General features: G+C 33.1%; 2 protein-coding genes across 2 annotated transcripts; both read left to right on the top strand.

The window, feature by feature from the left end:
• The first annotated feature begins 3,293 nt into the window (after positions 1-3,293).
• Positions 3,294-7,293, top strand: LOC131600285 (probable RNA-dependent RNA polymerase 1). The gene is made up of 4 exons (XM_058872472.1): positions 3,294-3,828; positions 3,919-5,774; positions 6,025-6,175; positions 6,311-7,293. The coding sequence occupies exons 1-4, from the start codon at positions 3,316-3,318 to the stop codon at positions 7,187-7,189; spliced, it is 3,399 nt and encodes a 1,132-aa protein (XP_058728455.1). The 5' UTR covers positions 3,294-3,315; the 3' UTR covers positions 7,190-7,293.
• Positions 7,294-13,271: 5,978 nt separating this feature from the next.
• On the top strand, positions 13,272-15,062 carry LOC131600284 (sec14 cytosolic factor-like). The gene is made up of 6 exons (XM_058872471.1): positions 13,272-13,429; positions 13,507-13,762; positions 13,943-13,979; positions 14,067-14,184; positions 14,308-14,418; positions 14,686-15,062. The coding sequence occupies exons 1-6, from the start codon at positions 13,358-13,360 to the stop codon at positions 14,836-14,838; spliced, it is 747 nt and encodes a 248-aa protein (XP_058728454.1). The 5' UTR covers positions 13,272-13,357; the 3' UTR covers positions 14,839-15,062.
• Positions 15,063-18,161: the final 3,099 nt, after the last annotated feature.

Below are 18,161 nucleotides of genomic sequence, written 5' to 3'. Positions count from 1 at the left end.
AATTTTCATAGTTCGATACTCACCCATGCTTCCCAACACCCCAATGAACTTACACTCTGCTTCCTCTTCGCTTTCAGAATTTTGAGCCTCCATGGATACGATCTCGCCTTCCTCGTTTAAACTCTCGCCGTCTCCCAAAATCAAAACCCTTATTGATCTTTCAGGGCATTTGTGAAGAGTAGGGTGATACTTCCCGCCACACTTGAAACATAACCCTTTAGCTCTTCTCTCCTCCATCTCATCACTATGCACGCTTCGAACCCCTTTCCATTGCTCAGAAAAGTTAGAACGACCGTTTTCCATTTTCTTTCCGGTTGAACGCAATGATGAAGAGGAATTTTGCGTGGAACCCACCAAACCCGTTTTCCGAGTCGGGTTGGACCAACCCGTATTAGTTGATCGGGTCAGATCTTTAGGGTTAGAATTTAACCCATTATGATATTTGGGTGAGGATCCAGCCCAATCCCTTCGACCCCCAAAATCACCAACGGCCTTCTTCTTCCCATAATATCGCTCCCCATCGTCATCTTCTTCCTTCAGTTCACCTTCAACATCTTTAGCCATCCTCATCATCTGCATCCTAGTGATAGGATTCAATGTTCGAACTCGCCTTCTGATCTGTGGTTTTAAACCACTCATGAAATAACCCAAATATTGTTCCTCAGGTAATCGACCCACTTGCGACGATAGAAGCTCAAAAGCTTCCACAAACTCCTCCACACTCCCGGTTTGACGTAACGTGGACAATTCTTCAAACGGGTTTTCTAAGCGTCGACCACCATAGCGCGCGATTAAGGCCTTCTTCAATTTTTCCCAAGAGAGATCATCCTCTGTTTCAAGCAGTAAATTGAACCAATGTATTGTTGAACCCTCCATGCTCAAACGTGACAGCTTAACCCGCATCTCATCCGGGGTATTCTGCACATCGAAATAGATCTCTGCGCGCATAATCCACGCAACTGGATCATCACCTTCGAAGACTGGCAGCTTCACTTTCTTCCCAGCAAGACGTGATTCATTGCAAGACGATACTTCAATAGACGACTCATTCTCCGGGGTTGTCTTCTGTTTGCCCAGTTGCTTGCTCATCTCACCGATCACAAGGCTTTGAGTCTGCATTTGTTCGATCAAGGACTGTAACGTCGTCTTTACCTCACTCATTTGTTCCTCCAGTGCGTCAATTCTGTCTCCCATTTTTGGTTTCCGTGGCATCTAACGCTCGCTTGCAGAAGCGGTGTGGGTTTCGGATCCGGTAGGTCGGACCAATTGATGGGTTCTTATATGAATATATGGATAAATAGAGAATATATGAATAGAATAGGAAAAGAATTCTATAATTGTATTATTATGGATGATCAATTACAGAGAAATAGTGGCAATGAAGATAACAAACTGATAGTTAATAACTATCAGCCCTTAAGCACGCAGTGCTTCCCTCACCAAGATGGTGATATGTAATCCTAATAGAATCCCTAGATACCCTCTTTGCTCTATTCCTTCCCTATTTTATAGACACAAACTTAGCTGATTATTTTCTCTCTCTCTTCCCTAATTTATCGTAACAATATAATTATAATAACAAACTCCTATAATTATAATAATAGACTCCCATAATTATAGTAACTAACTCCTATAATTATTCCCTCTATTCCTTTATTCCTTTGCCACGTCTTCTAGTATAAACCCTCCATACTTTTGGCTTAGGCCCAAAGTCAAGCCCAACTTCTTCATCTAAGTCTCTATCAGTACTCATATTTTTATCTTCTCCTTGTGGTTTTTACTTGCACTATCTCGCATATTAGTTTTCGCTTCAAGTTGTTTATTTTGATTATTATTATTCTTAGTTAAAGTTTTGTTCGATCGATAACAGGGTGTCACACTAAATTTTGGAACAATGTGCACGATAACATATAACAACAAATAACAAATATGCTAAATAAATGACACAATTAATTGCTAACTCAGTTTGGTGCAAAGTCATACGTCTAGAGGGCATCCAATGAAAGTAAATTTATTAATAGTAGTTAATAGTATACAACAATTTCATCTGAATTCTCTCAATTCAGTGCCATTTTCCCAATACTACGAACTTCGATCTAAATTCTCTCAATTCAGTTCCATTTTTCTAATATTACATGTGAACTTCGATCTAAATTCTCTCAATTCAGTGTCATTTTCCTAATACTACATGTGAACTTCGATCGAGACTTCCACTAAATTTGAGAGCCCTCTCACTTTCACTTAAACAATCTTCAAAGTGTTTGCACTTTACAAAAATATAAAGCGTGGTAAATTACAACTTAAAGTGTTTGCACATTAACAAAAATATAAGGCGTGGTAAATTACAGTTACAATATTACAAGAGCAAAACAAAAGGCTCAACGAAAATTATAAAACAACAAGCTTAAATCTATAATGTGAGTCTTCACACAAGGTAGAAGGTAGAACCTCTAGTTAAATAGCAACAACATTCAACATAACTAATAGGATTCTAGCAACAAAAAAAAACAAGTACTTAGTTTCTATAAAGTTCAAGATGAATCACTCTTCATAAAATCAATTCTAAATCTTGCGAAAATCAAATCTAATTAAATCTTAATTTAACAAAAATAAGAACTCTAATATCTATAGCAAATGATTGATAATTTTTTTACAAAATAAACACATTATAAATCAAATCCCTAATTATAACAAAAATGACACAAATTTTATTGATACCATATTCATTCAGTTAAAGAACGCGCATCGAATGCGCATCAAATAAACAATCCGAGACAAAATATCTTGTAGTGTCGAAAGATCTTAAACAGGAATGCGCGTCGAACGCGCATCAAATAAACAATCTAAAACAAAATATTTGATAGTGTCAGAAGATCTTGTTTAACATATTGCCTTAAAAATTTACCAATAAAATATAATAACATTTGTTTCACAACAAAGCTCTTACAAAACATCATGTAATCTAACTATGAGTAATTCAAATCTAACACAATTTTGTTTAACTTTTTTATTATTTAAATGATCTAATGGTTAGACTCATAAGCCATAAAATAAAGTTAAAAGCAAAGCATAGAAGAGGACATTAAGAAAAGAATGAGCTTCTTCTTTCTGTAATATACTTCACCAAGTATAGAAGAAAAAGCAAAGCACATATACCTATAATATATAAAATAATTTAAAAAGTTATCTTAAAATAAAATAGAGATTGTAGATAAAGTAGGAAATGTATAACAGAATTCATGAGTTTTTTTTTTTAATTTAAATAAAAAAAATCCAAGTACTGGTAGAAGAAATACAAGAAATTTCAGGTAAACTATGTGCAAGACAATTCAATTACATGGATTCCCATCCAATCTTTCTGCTAAAGAGGTCATGAAATTTGTAGAGCAACACACTGGCTTTCAAACTGTTCTTGCTGTAATCATTGAGAAGCACAAAGATTCTATGACACATGTTAATGTTCAATTCAGAGACCAAAAAAGTGTTGAAACAATCTTAGACTTGGTTACAAAACAACACCTATGTTACAATGACACTGTTCTTAATGCTGAGGTTACAAAATCTGACATTTTGCCAAAGCCAAGAATCTTTGCTTATAGCATGAATGGTATTGGAGTAAACTTTGGATGTCAAACATCTAAGAGAAAACTTAGTGTACTTTGGGAACATTCAAATGCTTCTGTTAAATTTGGATCCAGGTTAGGAAAAATGTATATCTTTTTTAGCTATTTGTCTAAGGATTATAAGCTGCAGATTAATTCGGAGAGTATATCGCGGATTGAGCTGCATCGGTCGCATTGTCATACCAAGAAGCTTCTTCTTTTTCAGGTTAGTTTTTAAGTTTCAGGGTTAAATATGTTTTTAGTCTCTGTAACAGCGGATATTTGTTTTTAATTTAGTCTATATACAATTTTTCAGTTACGTAGTGCTCCTCGAATCTACGAAAAACTTGTTTCCGAAATCAAGTATTTTAAGGAAGATCATGACAACCATTGGACTAGAAGTGTAGATTTCACTTCATCATGTTGCATTGGACAATCATCATCTTTATGCTTTGAGCTTCCAGAAAGTGTCGATGTTCCGAATTTTCGTTCATTCTATCGAAATTATTATAAGTTTGATAACACCTTTGATCTTGAGAAACAACATGGTTTCTCGTCGAATTTGAGTCTTGTCCCTATGGTGATTCCACCAGAAGAATTCAACTTGCCATACAAAATTCTTTTCAAAATCAACTCATTAGTCCAACATGGTTGCCTTCCTTTGCAAGCAATTGACACTGCTCTTTTTTGTATTGTTGATCCACAGAGAATCAAATTTGAATACATAGAAAGTGCTTTGAATAAGTTACATATGATGAAAGAATGTTGCTATGAACCTGTTCAATGGTTGGAGGAACAATATCGAAGATACTCGAAAAATAGTTCACTTCTATTATCTAGTACCATTTCACTAGATAATGGATTGGTGTATGTTCATAGAGTACAAGTAACTCCATCGAAAATATATTTTTGTGGTCCCGAAGTTAATCTTTCTAATCGAGTTTTGCGCAACTATCCTGAAGACACCGATAACTTCCTTCGTATTTCTTTTGTCGATGAGAACATGGACAAACTTCGTTCATCCGATTTGTTGTCGCGTTCCAATGGTATAGAGCTGGACCAAGAAACAAGTGTTCATCAGAGAGTACTGTCTACGCTAAAAAACGGCCTAGAAATCGGTGACAAGAAGTTCGAGTTTCTTGCTTTCTCGTCAAGTCAACTACGGGATAACTCAGCGTGGATGTTTGCATCGAGAAAAGGGCTGACCGCGTGTGATATAAGAAAATGGATGGGAGATTTTCATGAAATTAAGAATGTGGCGAAATATGCAGCAAGGCTTGGTCAATCATTCAGCTCTTCAAGAGAAACGGTGAGTGTTGAAAGACACGAAATCGAAACCATTCCTGATATAGAGTTGACAAGAGGTGAGATCAAATATTGTTTTTCTGATGGAATAGGGAAGATATCGTATGCGTTGGCTCAAGAAGTTGCTACAAAAATTGGCTGCAACGATCGCATTATTCCATCTGCATTTCAAATCAGATATGGTGGATACAAAGGTGTTGTTGCTATTGATCCTAACTCATCAACTAAACTTTCCTTGAGAAAAAGCATGTGCAAGTTTAAGTCAGAAAACACAAAACTTGATGTCTTGACATGGAGCAAACACAAGCCATGCTTTCTTAACCGACAAGTAATCGTTCTCTTGTCAACCCTCGGTGTCAAGGATCGAGTCTTCAAAAGGATGCAAAGGGAGGTAGTTAATAAACTCAAAATGATATCAAGAAAACCATTCAATGCACTAGACATGATGTCACAAGGAGAAATCACAACCATGTTAAGGGAAATGCTTATTTGCGGTTTCCATCCAAATAATGAACCTTTCCTTTCCATGATTTTGAGAACAATATATGCATCAAAGCTACAAGAATTGCAGCTCAAAACTAGGATATTTGTTAGGAAAGGAAGATCAATGTTAGGATGTTTGGATGAAACAAGGAGATTAAAATATGGAGAGGTCTTTGTGCAAATATCTCTTCCAAGAAGTAAGCAATCAAATGTGAGTTCTAAGGGCTTTGGAGCGAAAAATGGTAAATATATTGTTAAAGGGAAGGTAGTTGTAGCAAAGAATCCATGTCTTCATCCAGGAGATGTAAGGATTTTGAGAGCAATTGATGTACCTTCCTTACATCATATGGTAGATTGTGTAGTTTTTCCACAGAAGGGGAGAAGGTAAGACTTTCAATTTAAGATTCCTCATATTTTTTGTCCATTCAATCACTCTGTAGCACCGACACCTCTGAACAAAATCTGTATGTGTGTTTGTGCCGGACAGTGACACTGACACTTGTGGTTACGTTCAATTTATTTATTTTTTAAATTATTATCGGTGTCAATGTCGGTGTCCGTGTCTATACCTGTGCTTCATAGTTCATTCAGTTGTTTCAAGAACAAACACAACTTGAAGTGATTTGTTTTGTAGACCACATCCTAATGAGTGTTCAGGAAGTGACTTGGATGGAGATATCTACTTTGTCTGTTGGGACCCTGCTCTTATTCCTCCTCATCAAGAAAATCCAATGGATCATGCTTCTTCCAAAGCCATGAGTATGGATCATGATGTCACATTACAGGTATTTGTTTTAAATTTTCTAAAAATAGAAACTATTGGAATTTCCGCCTTTATTGCAGTCCGCCCCTAGTCTCCTTCATCGACGTATTTGCGTTGATTTAGGGTGGAAATTATGAATTTCACTACTTGTTTACAGGATATAGAGGAACATTTCACTCACTACATTGTCAAAGACACCTTAGGAATCATTGCAAGTGCACACACTGTTTTTGCTGATAAAGAATCTGAAAAGGCGATGAGTCATTCATGCATAGAGCTTGCAAAACTACACTCGGTCGCGGTTGATTATGCAAAATCCGGTGTCCCGGCCGAAATACCACAACATCTACAAGTAAAACAATATCCAGATTTCATGGAAAGACAAAACAAACCATCTTATCAATCAAACAGCATAATCGGAAAGCTTTACCGCGAAGTAAAGAACGTCGCCCAACAAAAAGGCCACAAGAAGTCATTCACCAAAAAATCAGCAATGAAGCTATATGATCATGACATGAAAATCAATGGTTTTGAAAAGTACTTAAAGATTGCTTGTGAATACAAACACATGTATGATTCTAAGCTCTTGAACTTAATGGATTACTATGGTATAGAAACAGAAGCTGAAATAGTTAGTGGAAACATTTTGAAGATGTCAAAATCATTCAATGACAGAAAAGATAAAGAAGGGATAAGCCATGCTGTGATGTCATTGAGAAATGAAGCTAGGAATTGGTTCAATGAGATGAAAAGTAAATCAAATTCTCAAGGTGATGATGATTCTTATGCTATTGCTTCTGCTTGGTATTATGTAACATATCATTCTAGTTATTGGGGATGTTACAATGAAGGGCTTAATAAGGATCATTTCCTTAGTTTTCCATGGTGTGTTCATGATACTCTTGTTCAGATAAAGAAGGATAAAGCCAATAGTAGAATTTATGGAATCAAGGTTTGGAGAAGGGTGAAAATGTTTCTCATCACATTGATGTTTTGTATGTTATTGTGGATAATAATGCATTATAAATTCATATGAATTTGTATTTGTATAGCTAAATGTTACTAATTCAAATTACTTGTTATACATGTGTGATATTATGTATACAATTTAGTTGATTTTTTATCAAATTTTATGGGGTCTACGTAGGTTGTGAAAGTGTTAGATTCAAAGTTCATTGAAATTAAATAATTTGGTACTTTATTCGTGTTTCTTATTTATAGAATCACTAACCAAAATAGTTACACAGTATTATGAGGAGATAATGCATATATGGATAGTAAAAAGAGAAGAGTAAAGTCGAACGTGCGGCATTACATACCTTAGTTGCTGAAAAATCATGCACTATTTGTGTAAATAGTCGAGCAAGGTTGGTCGCGTCATTTTGGCCGGTAGAAATAATGCTTTCCTATAAATATTGTATTTGTAAATTGACACAATCAATTAAACATGTTTTTTACGCATTTTTTTTTATAAAATTTTAATCTTTCTGTTTCACTTTATTTTATGCATTTTTCAGTTTAATAGTTCGAAATACTTAAAATTCATACTTAACATTTTTATTTGAAAAGTTAAGAAATCCATGACTGAGGGACAAAGTTTTTTACTCAAAGTTATCACTTAAAAAAAAGAGAATCAGAATTGAGAGTTTTTAGCCAATACATTGACTAACCTTTAACTTCAACACAATACATTGGCTAGCCAATACATTTGTAGCTTCTCCTAATAAGCCTTAGTGGTTGTGACTACTTCTTTTATTAGATAACATATCAAGATGGGAGTACATGATATCATGTATTAAAGTTTCACAACATCTCGCCAACAACGTCAAACTCATGGTTCATTGTAAGGTTTAATAAGATAGAGTTGGAGGTCAATTCTGATGGCAATTCAGTCACCTTTACAATGCAATAGATTCAAGGGAACCAAGGTCACACATTGTTGGAAGATATCCATGTTCCAATACGATGAATTTAAAAAATTACTTAAGTCCCATATTGTTAGAATTTTTTTTTTTTGTAGCTGCTTGTTAATTGAAAAAACTCATAAGTTTCATATTGCTTATAATATATTCTTTGACTAGCTTATTTCACTATATAAGGAGTGCACGTGTTTCATTCCAAAATACCAAAAATTACTTTTGTTAAGTTCTTTTTAGAGAATTATTATGTTAATTTATTTTGTGTTTGAGTTGAAAAATTATCAAGTATAATCTTTGGTTTCCCTTTAGAGACTGATTTGAATTTCTCTTTGTTAGAGAAATCATTAAGAGTGTCTCTTTGTTAGAGAAATCATTAAGAGTGGTCAATGGCCATTATTAAATTTTCTTTGGAGAATTACTGGAATTTCTCTTGGTGAAAGAAATTATTACGACTTGTGGATATACCAGATACTACGAGTGGTATTTATACCATATTCGAATGGTCTTTATACCATCAAAGGATGTATTTCTAAACCGATTATCTACGATGCAAGTAGTAATTATACAATATAGAACTGTGTTTTTTTTATCTTGGAGGCGTCGTGGTAGTTAGACTTCTTTGTATATTTTTGGGCGGTGCCACAAAACGTCTTAAAGAGAGCGAACTGTTCCGCGACTCACCCCGATAATTTCTTCAATGGCAAAATTTTATAAGCCGTAAAACAACAATTTTTAGACGTTCGAAAAACTACCATGACTGCCGAAGAAATTATCAGTACTTCCATGATTGTCTTAGACAAATTGTCCAAGTTTGAGGGAGTGCATTTCAAACGTAGACAAAAAAAATGAGATTTTTCTTAACCATAAAGAAGGTTGTCAATGTTTTGACCGATGACATTCCCATTGTTCCTTTTGGATCAGTCGAGTAAACTAATAGAAAGAAATCTATGAACTCATAAGGAACTGTTAATTTTGATGACTATGCATTTACAACATAGATTAAAGCGAAGAATTTACAACTAAGGGAAGAACTCTCTTTATAGAAAGAGAATGACTATAACATTCATAATGGACTTGTAAATGATCTATATTATTATTACACTAACTGCGATACTTCAAAACAGGTTTAAAAGGCTCTGAAAAAACAAGTATGACATTGAAGAAGCTAGAGAACAGAAGAATGACTTTAGCAGACGGTTCGTGGAGACTCAAAGTCACGAATGTTGTGAACAGAATTAAGAATGAGAACCCTTCTATGGCCCAGTTGCTCCAACTAGGAAATGACCACCACCTCAAAGAATTGACGTTGGTTTTCCTTTGTTTTAATTGTGGAAAACCAAGTCATATGTGTAAGAGATCTAGAAGTAGGATTGAACCTGGTGCTGCCCCTAATGCACAAGTTAACCTGACTAATGGGTATTTTACTACTATGATCTTCGAAATCATCTTGGTTGATGGATTTGAGGGTTGGTGGATAGAAACTGGCGTCTCTCGTCGTGTCTGTTATGATCGTATTATGTTTAAAACATACATGAATCCTAAAGATAAAAAGTGTTGTTGGGTGATATCCACACCACTACTATTGCTGGAATTGCAGACATGGAGCTGAATTTTACCTCCAGAAAGAATTTAATCTTGAAGGACGTGATGCATATTCCTGAGATTAGGAAGAATCGTGTTTCTGATTTTCTTTTAAATAAGGTAGGGTTTAGTCAGTCTATTGGGGTAGATTTGTACATCATCACGAAGAATAAAAGTGAAGCGCTTCACATGTTTAAGCTTTATGTGAATTTAGTTGAAATTTGTGATACTTCGTAATGACGGGGGAATTGAATATGATTCCAGTTCATTTAATGATTTTTATAAACAACATGGAATTATATATGAAACGAATACACCATACTCTCCTGAAATGAGTGGTAAAGCAGGAAGAAATAATATAATTTTTACTAAACTTGTTGTTGCAATTATGATGAATTATGGTGTTGTTCCTCACTGGTGGGGGAAATTTTGTTAACTATTTTCTATGTCTCGAATAGAGTTTTCAAGTAAAAAAGTAAGATCTCTCATGAGATATTAAAGAAAAGACAACCAAACTTGTCTTATTTTAGAATTTGGGAATGTTTGGCTTGTGTCAGAATTTTGGATCTGAAGCAAGTCAAACTCGCTAGTAGTGCTTATGATTGTGTATTCATTTGGTATGCAGCAAACAATAAGGCATATAGGTTTTATGACCTAAATGTTAAAGTGATCATAAAGTCAAATGATGTTGAATTATATGAAGACAAACACTACAAGAAATACTGCAATTTGCCAGGGGTTAAACCCCTCACTAAAGGCAAAAACCCCTCACAAATGCACAATTTGCGAGGGGACAGCTCCCCTAGCAAAACAGGGGGTCGCAAATCTGTTACCGAGGGGCTTTACACTTCGTTAATTTGCCAGGGGCTTCCCCCCTCGCTAAATGAAAAGTCAAAATTCTACTCTGCAACCTACAGAAATAGGCACCAGCTAGCAGTCTGCAAGGGGGCAGACTGCGTCAGATATTTTGCTTGGGGATTAGCCCCTCGCAAAATGCTGTAGTTTTCAGTTTGCTAGAGGTTAAGCCCCTGGCAAAATGTTTTCCATCTAAAAAAAATAATAATTAAAATACAAATATATTTATCATATAATTTAAATTAAAACGAAATTAGTATAATACATATATACATTTAACTTATATTAACTTATTGTTTTCTAAAATAAAAATTATATTTTTTTATTAATACAAATAAAAATGCTAAATATTTTTTAAATATTATATTTTTATATTATATAAAAATTCTGTTTTTTTAATGTATAAATACTGTTTTGTTTTCTAAATAGATATTATAATATTTACTAACACATAAAAGAAATATAGTAAACATATAATTATTTTTAATACTAAACATAAATTATAATATTTATATTAATACACTACATTTAAACTATTAATTTCGAAAAAAAATTAGTAAATATATTTTTTGTGGAAGAAGAAGATGTTTGAAAATTAGAAACAGTTTACAAAATAATGGAAGAAGAAGATGTTTAAAAATAATTTTGTGGAAGAAGAAGATTCATGGAAGAAGAAGATGTTTGAAAAATTTAAGAAACAGTTTACAAAATAATGGAAGAAGATGTTTGAAAAATAATTTTGTGGAAGAAGAAAAAGATGTTTACAAAATTTAAATTCATGGAAGAAGAAGATTCATGGAAGAAGAAGATGCTTGAAAATAATTTTGTGAAGAGATAGACTTGGTGAAGAAGTGGAGAAGAAGAAGAGAGTTAGAGAGTAGGATGGAAGAAGAAAAATGGAGAGAGTTATAGAATGGGGAAGCTGAAGAGTAATTAAAAAAATTTATGGTAATGTTTTGTGAGGGGGTTAGCCCCTGGCAAATTGTCAAGTAATAAGTGCACTAACTAGCACACTGAGCGATGATGGGATTGCGTGCAGAGATTCTCTTTTTAGCTAGGGGAAGCCCCTGGCAAATTGTCATGTAGTTTTGCGAGGGGGTTAGCTCCTGGCAAATTTTCAAGTATTTTGGCGCATTTTTTCTTAGCCCCTCGCAATACAAAATTTTGAATTTTGAAATTCCCCCAATGCATTTGCGAGGGGATTCCCCATGCCAATGTACTATTAAATTATTATTTTTTATTTTGTGCGTTGCGAGGGGTTAATCACCTGGCAACGTAATAAATTTAGTGAGGGGTTTAACCCCTGGCAAATTCCCCTGGCTAAATAAGGTTTTTCTTGTAGTGAAATTTCTTTTCAAATCGAGAAATAGTGGGGGAACTGAATCGAATCACATTCTTGTGATAAGAAGCCCTGAAAGCAACAACAAAGTAGAAACAAAACTTCGACGAAGAAAATGAGTAAGAGTTGCTAAAGTCTATGGGCCCAATTATGCGACCTATACAGTAGAAGAAGATTTAACAAGTCTTCAAGAAGCCTTGTCACCTATGGATGCAGATTTGTGGCAAGAAGCTATTAACAATGAGAAAAAGTCTCTATAATCTAACATAACGTGACAGTTAGTATTTCGAGGGGTGACCTTCTGAGATATTTTCCGAAAAGCGTGTGAATGAGGACAAAGCCTGTTGAAAAAACCAGTGTTGGTTCTAGATGATTTTAAAATGTTTGTTTGGGCAAAGTAGAATTGATTCTGTCTATAGAATTGATTCTACTTGAAATTAGAGTTTGTAGCTTCTACTTCTAGAATTAATTTTGAATGATTTTTACATTGAAATTTATTGTTCAACTCACTTTTACATAAATGTATCCAAACATAAATCAATTCTATTAAACTCAATTCTGATAAAATTAATTATATGAAACTCAATTATGTTAGAATCAATTTTATCCCCCTTCAATTCAAATACACCCTCTCAAATTATTTGATTCTTACAACATAACTATGGTAGATTATTTATACATTTTATTCATATTTCATTAAAAAAGAAACAATGATAATGATAAAAGTAAAAGAAGAAATAAGAATATTACCACCTATATAATCATATTCGGCTAAGAATTAGTATCTAGTTACGCACTCAGATACCCAATTTATATATAAAAAAATAATATTAATTCAGATTTACATCAAAATTATGATTGCCACAAGAACCAGCAACGTTAACTTGACATAGAAATGCAAACATTAATGTCTTTATTAAAATATAAATGAGGTTGGGTAAGAATTTATATTTTTGGAAAGTAATCTAACTTAATTAATTAGACCTAAAAGTTGTTTCATTATGAAAATTGTTAAATAGACAAACAATTGGGTTTGTATCACAAAATTTTCCAATTTTAAATAAATATATGATGGGTGATGGTAACGAGTGTTGTGAAGGGAGAAACTCTTTAGATTTCTAAATAAAGAAAAAATTGTTTAAAAAATTAATTTATTTTAATTTTTAATTCATTGAATACAAATATTTTCAATTTTTAATTTTTAAGTGAAAAAGCATATCAAAAATCAATATTTGCAACGTGAAAAATTACGTCGCAGGAGACAAGGTGACAACTCAATAGTGACGTGATTTTCACTTTACTATTGTAACAAAACATTCATTTTTAAACTCTTAATCAATATCCATAGAACACTCGTTAGCATTTTCCATATATTATTGGTTAAAAAAATTATACACTATTTTATGTTCACAATGTTTTTATTCCTCTTCTTCACCCTATATATTGGCTACTAGTTTTGTTCCAGCTCCATCATTTTTCTTTTTGGAAATAGTATTTTCTTCTACCTCAAATGGCTGAAGAAACAAACATCACACTGACCCAATTGAAAAACTCTATTGCAAAACATGGTTCTTCTACACGGGTAAATCAATATTTATTAATTTTTGTTTAAATTATTTGGTTGTGTTTAATGTTCAATTTATTATTTTATTTTATTAGGGTTATGGAGACCCTACACTGATGAGGTTTTTGATTGCCCAATCAATGGAACCAGACAAAGCAGCAAAGATGTTTGTCCAGTGGCAGAAATGGAGGGATACTATGGTTCCTAATGGATTCATTTCAAATTTTGAAGTTCCTCGTGAATTGGAAACTAGAAAAATCTTCTTGCAGGGTTTGTCTCAAGATAAATATCCTCTCATGATTGTTCAAGCATGTAGACACTTCCCTTTCAAAGATCAGATTCAGTTCAAGAGTAATTTTCTACTTCAATTATATTAAGCTGACATTAACCAGAGATATGACCGGTGTAGTGTTTATAAACCCTGAATAACTACGACATTATAATTTTTGTTTTTTAAAATTAAATTAGGTCAAATTCAAATTCATTTAAATACTTATGTATCTAACTCCTTCGATTTGTTTATTGTTTTAGAATTTATTATACATATATTTGACAAAACAATTGCGAGGTACTCTCTAATTTTACTACTACTATTATTATCAAAGATAAATTGCGAGATTGAAAAATGGAATTATAAAACTTTTTTTTTTTACAGTGCATCCAAGGGACATGAAGTAGGAAATGAAAAGTTTATTATAATTCTTGATCTTCATAATATTTCCTATAAGAATGTCGATTCGCGTGGTCTAATTACTGGATTTCAATTTCTACAGGTATTTTTTTCTCTATTTTCTTAAAAAATTTCATCTCTATAACATAAATAAATGCCAATATATAAAATCATGCTTCTTTGTTTATTTTATTTCAATTTTTAATGAGTATTAGTTGAATTGCAGAGTTATTATCCTGAACGTTTAGCAAAGTTCTATATTTTACACATGCCATGGTTTTTTGTGAGTGTTTGGAGATTGGTTTCTGGCTTCCTTGATAAGGCAACAAAAGAAAAGGTATCTACTCGTTCTGTCATTATTATAAGTATATATTATCTTTTTAGGTTCATTGAATAATGAATATATCTGATATTTTATGAAGATCAGATACATTCATTACTCAATGAACCTAAAAAAGAATCTTTACTTATTATTATGGCCGGAGGGAGTATTAATTATGATCTTAACTTGAAAACTTAGTAATTTTTTTTGCATTAGGCATGTTTCAAAGTTAAACTCGTATAGTATGATTTAGCATGTGCTGGTTTTGTTTATTGGAAGCAGATTGTAATAATAAGGAATGAAAGTGAGAGAAAGAAGTTCATAGATGAAGTTGGTGAAGAGATTCTCCCAGAAGAGTGTGGAGGAAGAGCAAAGCTTGTAGCTATTCAAGATTTTGAAGTGATGATACCACATGAAAATGGAAGAACAAATTGATTATAGGACACGAGGATATGATAGGAAAAGATTTGCCTACTTTGTTCTTCTTCTAAACCAAATGAAGAATCTATAGCTATTATGTCCTTCTTCTAAACCAAATAATGAATCAATGTATGATTAGTTTACAAGTTTAATTTTATGCAATGTGAAAGTAAAAAGTCTTATATGTTAATGTGTCACAATTATTCATAAATATTACCTTGAAGGTGGTTAAAATAAAAGTGTGTGTGACATGATGATGAATGTTTAAGTCTTGAGAGTGTATTTTTTTTAAAGTTTGTTTAAATCCTGCTAAAATTATTTATAAAAGATCTAACTACTATAATTAATTGACGTGTTTTTAGTATCTTTATATTATAAGTATGCATGAGTTAAATAATATGCATAGTTTATTCCATTTTGTCTATTTTAAAGTCTTGACTAACGTTTAGTTTATGTTCCTAGAAATCTTTTATAGCTAAAAGAATATAATTGAAATACCAAAAGAATATAATTGAAATACCAAAATAATTATTCATTTCACAATTTGAAAATCCATTACTTTCATTGGTGGACTTTATTTATCCAAACATTTTACAGAATTTTGAAACTCAAAATCTTTTATAAGACAAAGCTATTTTGGCACTAACTTTTTTTTTTTTTGGCTTTATACCACCGGTTTAGTCCGGTTCGGGGGCGAATTCTGGCATCAAGTGGTTCCATCCCCCTCCCGATCGGAGTTGCGGGGGATCGAACCGTGGTTCTCCCTACCAAGTCCAGCGCCAATCACCACTGGACCAACTAACGATTGGTTGGCACTAACTTTAAATTCAGCTGAACACGTGATGCTTTTTTACTTTCTTTAAAACCCGGAGATGCAAAGAAATACTACACGAGTTCGTATACACCATTGATTGACATTGAAGATTAGTGTTCCAATAACCCCCTTAAAAAATATTGATTAACCTAATAGTTTGTACAATGACACCAGATTGCAGGTTAGAAAAAAAACATAATAATTGCAACGGTTATGACATGGTTGTATTTATCACGTCCAATGTTTACACATAGTTAGATGTATGTTTTTATATTTGAGTAACACTAAAAATGGTTTGAAGATATTAATTTTAGATAAAAATGGAAAATTTTGTACTTCAACTAAAAATGTTGTATATCCAAAAATATTTGACAATTTATAAGTAATCGCATATAAAAAAGAAGTGTTGTATTAAACGTTCAGCTTAATTTTAAGTTCAACTTATTTGCATTAACAATAAAATTAATTTGTTTTTCTTTTTTTTTTTTTCAATTTTTTTACATTTAAAATTTTCAACTTACCATTGCAAATCATTCTCTAAATAAACCATTTCAATATTTTTTTTAATAAGGCTCAAATATATTGAGAAAAAAAAGATACAAAAAGAGAGGGGAGGTCTAACCAAAACCCTCTCAAAAGGAAAATCTATAAAAAGGTAAACTAAATTTATTCTTTACAAAGTCAATTTTAATGTTAAGAGAAATATAATAGATTAGACTGAATAAATTAGATGTGAAGTCTAAATTAGCAAAAGAGTCCGCACAACTATTACAATTTCCTATAAACATGAGATAACAAAAAAGATATGGAAGATGTATACTCTCTAAAATTCTCCCATCTAAGCTTAAGTTGTCAAGGAACAAGAGTAGCAACTCCAAAAGCTTAAACCAAAAAAAAAAAGAATTTGATTCCAACCAAAGATTTTGCCAATTGTAAGAAGAGACAATTTCAATAGCCTTAAGGACAACAACAAATTCAACAAGAAAGTGATAACACGATTTTATATCGTATATTTAGCCTAAAATCCATAGATATTTATAGCATTTTCCGTTTATTATGTTAATTTATTATGATATTACGCGTGTATTTGCTTTGTTTCAGGTTTTACACTTCAATTACGACTATTTGCGAAAAGGAAAGAAAATCGAGCTTAAATGACCAATATCTATGCTTAAAAGACGAAAAGGGGTGCTGAAACGAAAGAGGGGTGCAATTAGGACCCAAAAGGCCCAAAAGAGCAATCAAGCCCACGAAGGAAAGCAGCCCAGGCCACACTAGTAAGCAGAGACGCACGTCTCTGCCACCTCAGCAAAGGGGAGACGCACGTCTCCACCTCCCTAAAAGATCTCCACTTGAGACGCACGTCTCAAGTCAATCAGCTGCCTCCCTGAAGAATCGGAGACGCACGTCTCCACGTCCTGGTCTGCAAAAAGCTCCCCTTTTCACGCAAAGCAACTGCATACCTCCTCCTATAAATAGGACCTGTCACTTCACTTCAATCGGTCCGATTTCCTGCCAACGAAGTGCTGCCGAAATTGTACCGCGAACTGCTTTTCCTTATTCTGCTTTCATTTAACCGTCTATTTTCTCACAACGATTTCTACACTGGAAATTGTTGTGAACTTTTCATAGATCTAGCCTTACGTTAGGTTTATCGCTTTATTTTCCTTGTTTTTATTTTCTGCCATTTAAATTCCGAAGAACGATCCAGCCAACCTGTGGTGGAAGTTCGAGTACTTCAAGATTCAATTCAATCCAGATTTATTTTAATTCAGGTTTTTTTATTTACCGCCTTATTTATATTATTTATTTGCATGATATATTATATGCCATTTAATATGCTTATTATTATGAACCGAACCGATTTATGCATGTTTAATCGTATTAATATGTCTGGCTAAAATACTAAAGGTGTCGGTATGTAAAGTAAGTTAACCATAGGGGTCCGAAATAAATTGGCTTAAATTATGTTTTATTAATTATCACTTATTTTTGGTTTATATGTCTAGTTTGATTAGTAAGTCTTAAAACCAATAGAGCGAAAGTTTGAGGGATTAGGACGGTCAAAGGTTAAAATCAATAGAGCGAAAGTTTGAGATCTTTAACTGGATAGTAGACATAGGACATTAGTTTTAAGGATGGCGAAAGCGTATTAAAACTAATTGGAACTTATTTATTTTCAAAAATTGTTTTTACACTCGAGCGGGATGGCGAAAGCGTACGTTAGGGATATTAGCATGTTCCGAGTCAACAGAGCGAAAGTTTGAGATTAGGAGATTTAAATAGATAACGACCTCGTAAAATAGGCATTTTATTAATTACATTGTTTCCAAAAAGCTCTTCTAAAATCTAATGGGATGGCGAAAGCGTACATTAGGATTAGGATAGTAGTCTGACTCAACAGAGCGAAAGTTTGAGACGAGGATTTTTAACCAATTGCAATTAGTAAAGATTTTTAATTTAATTATGCAAAAAGCCAATGGACCTTCGGATTACCTTTAGTTAAACGAAATACATACTGATA

The sequence above is a fragment of the Vicia villosa genome, linkage group LG4, assembly GCF_029867415.1.
Source record: "Vicia villosa cultivar HV-30 ecotype Madison, WI linkage group LG4, Vvil1.0, whole genome shotgun sequence".
In the NCBI taxonomy this organism is placed as follows: domain Eukaryota; kingdom Viridiplantae; phylum Streptophyta; class Magnoliopsida; order Fabales; family Fabaceae; genus Vicia; species Vicia villosa.
The sequence above is the reverse complement of the archived record's forward strand: the minus strand, read 5'-3'. Positions and strand labels throughout refer to the sequence as shown.